Consider the following 7,383-nt stretch of genomic DNA (forward strand, 5'->3'; position numbering starts at 1 on the left):
CAGAACAAAGTTTAAGCTCAGTCTCAAAGCCCTTCACAGTGAACTCATTTACATTGCCGAAACAGTCGTTAAGTCAGCAAAAGACTGGTGTAGAGAGTGGAATGCTGACCCCGACGCTGGGAGGGCTCTATGCAGTTCCTCAAATAGTGTAATGGGAGATTTAACAGATGCAGGAGCAGGAAACCAAAGAAGCTGCAGTTTACACTGTCATCCGAGTGATGAATCACCAACAACTCCTACCCCAATTCGATCCCTGGAACAGTCTCAAACGATTAAACCCTGAACTGACAGAGGTGAAAACATGACAAACAACCACTCTGACGGTGATAGGCGGATTCATGAATAGTATTCGTGAATATATACTCATAAAATATAATCCACTCCTCCAAATGATAAATAATCTGTGTTTTAAAAAGTTACCAAGGTATTTTCTCAGGGAAATGGCAGTAGACCTACTGCTTTTCTGCCTTCAAATATATCGCCCGAATAAATCTTTTGTAAAAACGCCAAGCTGAGGGAGAGTTTTCATTGACTCTCTCTGAGCATGCGATAGATAGTTCAGCCCCAGCTGGATCCCCGCACTGAGGCATTACAATTGTCTCCTTGTAAATCAAAAACTGAGACGGGGGAATTGAGCAATCCAGCGTTTGCCTTAACAGGTCTCCAGTATAAAACAACTTGAGCAGGTTCCAGCAATTTCTCCAGAGAAGCTACAATTCTGCGCGCGTAACTGTTTGCATTTAGGTAGCGAGATTTATTTTTCCTGCAAGAAAGCAGAGTAAAACATCCCGGAGCGCTCATCACAACCAACAGACAAGTCGGGCAGACTTGAACATATCTGAAAGCTGTGCTGTAAACCTCTATGACTCTATCATTTGGGACTAGCTTAGGGGTTAAAAAGGGGGCGGCATGGAGAAGTTGGGCCGAAGGGCCTGTTTCCATGCTGTAAACCTCTATGACTCTATGACTTTCCCAAGAACTTGCACTTTCCCTGTGCAAGATATCAGTACTCGACACTGTGCAGATATCAATGTGAGTTTTATTTCTTTTTTTCACACTGTATTTTATGATAAACAAATTGGAAACACTATCGTAGAACTTTGGACGCTGGAATGAATCCTGTTCACGGATCAGAATGTAGTTGGGCTTGTGTCGCGTTCAAATCATCCAGTGGCCGGCTCCGAAACTCTTCATTGCTCTGCTGATGGAAAGTCACCCTCCTGTGGCAAAGCGCCTGTTGGCAGCAGCGTGTGGCACGGCGGAGAGTGAAACCAATAACTCGTGTGTGTGTGTCTCCCTCTCCACTGCCAATCCGTCAAAGCTCTCCAATACCCTGGGAGCGGAAACTCTGCAGTCAGAAATAAAAGCAACACTCGGGGCGGCGCAGTGGTTAGCACTGCTGCCTCACAGCGCCAGGGACCGAGGTTTGATTCCCGGCTTCGGGTCACTGTCTGTGTGGAGTCTGCACATTCTCCCCGTGCCTGCGTGGGTTTCCTCTGGGTGCTCCGGTTTCCTCCCACAGTCCAAAGATGTGCAGGTCAGGTGGATTGGCCATGCTAAATTGCCCCTTAGTATCAGGGGGATTAGCAGGGTAAATATGTGGGGGTTTCGGGGATAGGGCCTGGGTGGGATTATTGTTGGTGCAGGCTCGATGGGCCAAATGGCAATGATTTCCATCCATTGAGACACGGGGAGAGGGTGAAACTGAAGTCAGGTGGGTGTTGGGTTGGTACCTCGGAACCCCCCCCCCCCCCCAGCAAACTCAGTCAGCCGGAGAGAGAAACTTCCTCAAAAACTTTAGTGGCCGTGTTGCCACCACTCTGACTGTAGGTTGGAATCTGGCAAGTCAGTGTTTTTGAAATAAAAACAGAAAATGCTTGAGAGAGAGATGAGTTTTTGCACCCAATATCCCTGAAAAGACTTTGCAATAATAGTGTGTTTTGTGACTGTAGCTAATTGGGAAAATGAATAGTGTGAGCTGCCTGAGTGGGGAGTGGGGGGGGGGGGGGGCGGTGCTCACAATGACTTCATTGCAGTGTTAATGTAAGCCTACCTGTGACACTTTTAAATACACTCTAAAACACGCTGCAGGTAGAGTCGGTGCCTTGAATCAACCCCCGGGAGCAGAATGAACAGGGATGTTGTGCCTCTTTCTCACGCTGGAGGGTAAATAGTGTCAGGAACAGAGGTTGTCTGCGCAGTCTGTGCAGTTTGAAGTTACAAAATATACAGCCATTGGTCTGATAAGGAGATGACGTCCTCTGTGTGGCTATAAGTAGAGAGAGAGGCGAAAGCTTTGGTACAGCTTTCCGAAAGCACAGCTATGCACAGGAGAGTGCGAGGGGGCCGAGTGGCCGGCCGGGGGGGGAGAGACAGAAGCCGGGCCGCCGTTTGACAGAAGTAGGGGGAGGGAACAAGCTTCTGCCGCTTAGTTGAGCTGCTCTGGCCGCCCCCCCCTTGGAGATGGGATCTCAGGTTACCAGCTCGGAGGAGGGCACCTACTACTCCCTGGCCCCGGAGCTGCTGAACGCCAGCTCGGCTCCGGCCACCGACAGCACAAGCGCCAGGAAGGAGCTGAGCCCCGCCGGGAAGATCATTGTCAGTATTGTCATGTCGGTAATCGTGCTGGTGATAGTCTTCGGCAACGTGTTGGTGATCACGGCGATCGCCCGTTTCCAGCGGCTGCAGACGGTCACTAACTATTTCATCACCTCGCTGGCCTGTGCGGACCTGGTGATGGGACTGGTCGTCGTGCCTTTCGGCGGAGTCCGCAGCATTACCGGCGTCTGGTACTTTGAAAACTTCTGGTGCGACTTCTGGACCTCGGTGGACGTGCTGTGCGTTACGGCGAGTATTGGCACCCTGTGTGTGATCGCCCTGGACCGCTACCTGGCCATCACCTCGCCCTTCCGCTACCAGAGCCTGCTGACCAAGTGCAAGGCGCGGATGGTGGTGTTGATAGTGTGGTTGGTGGCGGCTCTCACCTCCTTCTTGCCCATCTACATGGGCTGGTGGAGGCTGGACGACCAGGAGTCCATGAAATGTTACGCCGACCCGAGCTGCTGCGAGTTCCTCACCAACAAGGAGTTCGCCATCTCCTCCTCCATCGTGTCCTTCTACTTTCCGCTGCTGGTCATGATCTTCCTCTACACCCGGGTCTTTCAGGAAGCCAGGCAGCAGCTGAAGAAGATCAACAAGTGCCAGGGTCGCTTCAACAACCACAACAACAACCTGACCCACGCTGCTGCTGTGCCCACTGCCAATGGCAAGGCTGGCAAGCCCGGCCACAAAAGGACGTCCAGGTTTCTCAACCTGAAGGAGCACAAAGCTCTTAAGACGCTGGGGATTATAATGGGCGTCTTCACACTCTGCTGGCTGCCCTTCTTCGTGGTGAACATCGTCAATGTCATCTTCAAAGACAGCATCTCCAACACCGCCTTCACTTTCCTGAACTGGGTGGGCTACTCCAACTCTGCCTTCAACCCCCTGATTTACTGCCGGAGCTCCGACTTCAGGCACGCCTTCAAGACGGTGCTGTGGGGCTGCAGGGGTTCCCTGCCCTCGGCGCACCACAGCAGCTACCCCAACGAGAACCCGGTGCCCAACGAGGAGCGCCCGGAGAACGGCTGCATGCTGCACTGTGGCGCTGCCTCGGTGACGGGCACTCCGCCCAGCTGCAGCCCCGACACCAGCGGCAAGCAGCACCGGCTGCTCGACTCGGTCATCTAATCGGCATCCGGTGGAGAAGACACCGGAGTGAGGCATCAGTGGTGGTGCGGGACTCAGTAGCCTTCCAAAGGGACTTTGTGAGATTTGCAGCTCAGTAACACGCGTGTCCCAACTTCATGCATTCGCCTACCTCATAATTCTGTCAATTGCAATGCAGCAACATTTGGTGGTAGTGTGTGTCACCTCTAGGAGATGTGGCCAGCTCACTGCAAACAGAAGGACAAGAATCGAGTGTTGCTACGTGAGCATTAACAGTGAATGTCTAAATGTTTACAAACTCGCATGATGCCTATTTCTAAAGGCCATGTCGACCTTACTGAGAGCATTATTTTTCTTGTTTGTATTTTCCATCGGGATGCTAATTGTTTATACTGGGCTGTGAGCAGGGTGGCAAAACTTGAAAGAGTTCGGTCCAAAGTGATTCCAAACAAGTTGTAGAGTTGAATGAGTTCCCTGGAAATGTTGGGAGTCCAGTCACTACAGTAGCTGTTAGGAAGTTAAAGAGTAAATGCCTGGGGTATAAGCGCGCAGAAAGTGCTGACCAATTCATTACAGTGTGTGTGAAGGGAGTACATCACAGCACAGTGGAGATGCACAGTGCAGTTGTGGGCGATCATGTTGGAATGTTTGGGCATCAGGAGGAGGAGGGGTTGTTGTCAGCTGATTTCTTTAGGTTAGAGACTTTCAGCAGGTTGACTAACTGGTGAGCGCAATTAGAGAGCTAGGAGTTAGCTAACCCCATTATTTTTCCACGAACATTCACAAAATGGATAATAAATGTGTGTGTTCATGTTGCCGGCGTGTTCACATGCTTGTGTCTGTACTTGTATGTGTGTGTGTTCATCGTGACCTTTAAGTGCATAAGCGTACTTTGCAATGTTGCACTTTCGAATCGGCACTCAAGCTGTTTGGACGTTTGGTGTTAAAATGAAGATGAGGTCTGTACATTACCTGTAATTTTGCCCTCTCCACCTCCCCCCACGCCCCCCCCCCCCCCCCGCCCCCCAGCACGTTCAGAGGCCTGCGTGCTTTCAATGTGATTCAGCATCGACCGCACACTGTCGACAACAGTGACCTGACCTGAAAGCTCTGAGACTTCCATGGTAAATGGTTAACTTGTACCGATGTCAGTCAAAAGCTATCTTACTGAAACGTTCAATCTTAGGGTTTTGTTTTATTTTTGTGGGCATTTGTTTAGTTTCTGTGTCCGGGTATTGGAATTCTCTTGTACGCCAACGCTTGAAGCGGATATTTTGTGGGTTTATGTGCAATAATGCTTGTTATTTCGGCGCTGAACAGGCATGGGGCAGTTCAATGTTTACTTGATGTCCTCCCTGGTCGATATATTTTCGCACAACCATGGAAAACAAGACATAGAACTATTTTGGTCTTTCATATGAATTGAAGCAATTGAGAAATGAGACATTTTTGGATATTTATTATTTCGAATCAATGTTTGGCTGTTGTTCGTGTACAAAATAAAACTTTATATATTCAGATCATTTCAGTGGTGTGATTTTGGATTGAAACCGGTGAATGTTTTGTTTCAAACTGGACGTCCCTCCTCCAATGTTGTGCATTCGCTTTGCTCATTAAAATCCAGCCACTTAAAAGTAGCTCAGAAAGGACGTAGTCTTAGATTCTGTGACCGTCTTTTGGACTGATATTTGGGAAGAATTGCATATTATCTGTCAGAACAGTAGTTAAATAGGAAGAATTTCGGTTTCGTTAACAAACACACAAACTCTTTGCAATAAATTCAACCTCAACTCTGTGACTACCGAGTGTCTTTTTATAACAAAGTACCTTATTATGTTGCATGTCAAGAGTTTCAAGTCTTTGTAAATGCGAGAGACGGTCCTATGCACGTTGGCTTGCAAAACACTAAAACGCAGGGAGTAAAAGCTAGATAGTAAAGAGTTAACAAAATATTGACCCAATTAAAACATCAACTATCCATGACCTTTTAAAACAAGTACAAAGTCGGCGATTAGCCGGGAGGAAGATCCCGATCAGTGTCCAACTTTGCAATGCCTAACTCCAAATATATTTACTTTCCAGTGGAACCATTTGGAAGCATATATGTGCACATCTGTTTTTAAATCAGCCCTTAGTAATACTCAATAATTTCTGGCTATCTCTGTGATCTCGTCACTTGGTACAGGAGCTTGGTAAATTACACCCAGCGACTGGTTTTACCCGTTTCCTCGAGGAGTTTAATTGATTGCAGGTAGTTTAGGAGGTAGCATTTTAACAGGAACGGGTTTCAACGCTGAATCAGATGCTGGAAACAATTCACAATTTGTGGTACGCAGATTCTAGAACCTTCTCAGATTGACTTCCCTGTGATATACACGGGGTGCTTGAACACTTCTGATTCCCAAAGCAGTTCAACTGCGGACATATAATCATTGTACAAATATGTGTCTTTTAAAAGTTTGTTTAAATACGCATTTTAAACATTCAACAAGAAAGAATAATTTATTGAATAACCTTTTGGAGCAGCTCTGAAATAGGAAGTTCCCCAAGATTGGCGGGAGGGGGTGTGGATAAGGAAAAAATAGACTAAAAAGGTTTAGTGTCGGGTTTCTTCTAAATCCCCCATTTCACTTGCAAATCTTTACCATTAGAAACGTTATATTCTGCCGGTGCTTGTACAGTCCCAAAACACCATTATATAAAAGCAAATTACTGCGGATGCTGGAATCTGAAACCAAAAGAGAAAACGCTGGAAAATCTCAGCAGTTCTGGCAGCACCAGTAAGGAGAGAAAAGAGCTAACGTTTCGAGTCCAGATGACCCTTTGTCAAAGCTTTGATAGTTTGGGTTTCCCCCAATACACCATTGTTTATCTTTCCTGCTATTGATATCGCCTTACACCAAGTAATAGAGGAAGTTATTACACTCAGTTTTCATTGGTATTTGTTACAATACTCTAACAAGTAACTGGATTAGACCAAATTGTATGCACGTGTATATGTTATGAATGTGACACAACTCTTCTTCAATACCGTAAATCTAACCGTGAACCAGGGATTTCAGTGACTCGCAAGTGACACCTATAGGAAAGAGAACGTCAAAGACTGGACCCAGTACAAACTACAATTCGTATGAACTGAGTGTTATAAGAAGCTGTTATGCATGACATGAGTATATAAAAAAAATGGACATAGACGGATATTACACTAACTGCAATCAATCTGGGGCTGTTTCTCATTCAATCACATCCCACCGATAAAACTGCACCGATACACGCAAATGAATCCAGAGGGAAGGACTTTCTTGGGGCAACAGTCATTCAGACAGATCTTAGGTTCAGGCTCGAAGGGCCGAATGACCTACTGCTGCTTTTACTTTCTCTGTTTCCAAAACCCGGCTATTTCGTTGTTCACATCAAACTGTTAGCCATTATTGATTATGCATGGTGCAGAACACTATATATATATAATCTTTAAATAATATGTATACATTTATGCCAAAGGCAATTTGGACGACGGATGCACTTACACTACAACTTTAGGACTTGTTGCATTGCACAACAATACTGCGCTTAACAGTGTAAATGCAGTCTGAATCCGGAGTCTGGCATGATTCCCTGAGAACGAAGATTCACTCCATTTCACTTCAGAGTCAATTTCTAATGTGCACGTTTAGT

The 7,383-nt window shown here is 46.8% G+C and overlaps 1 protein-coding gene across 1 annotated transcript; it reads left to right on the forward strand.

Annotated features, from left to right (window-relative positions):
• Positions 1-1,027: 1,027 nt before the first annotated feature.
• adrb2a (adrenoceptor beta 2, surface a) lies at positions 1,028-5,498 on the forward strand. Its single transcript, XM_078231121.1, has one exon. It carries the CDS (start codon positions 2,464-2,466, stop codon positions 3,727-3,729), a length of 1,266 nt encoding a protein of 421 aa, XP_078087247.1. The 5' UTR covers positions 1,028-2,463; the 3' UTR covers positions 3,730-5,498.
• Positions 5,499-7,383: the final 1,885 nt, after the last annotated feature.

This window comes from Mustelus asterias, chromosome 16, assembly GCF_964213995.1.
Source record: "Mustelus asterias chromosome 16, sMusAst1.hap1.1, whole genome shotgun sequence".
In the NCBI taxonomy this organism is placed as follows: Eukaryota; Metazoa; Chordata; class Chondrichthyes; order Carcharhiniformes; family Triakidae; genus Mustelus; species Mustelus asterias.

Coding starts and splice junctions, on each gene's coding strand:
- adrb2a (XM_078231121.1), top strand. CDS start 2,464: ATGGGATCTCAGGTTACCAGCTCGGAGGAGGGCACCTACTACTCCCTG.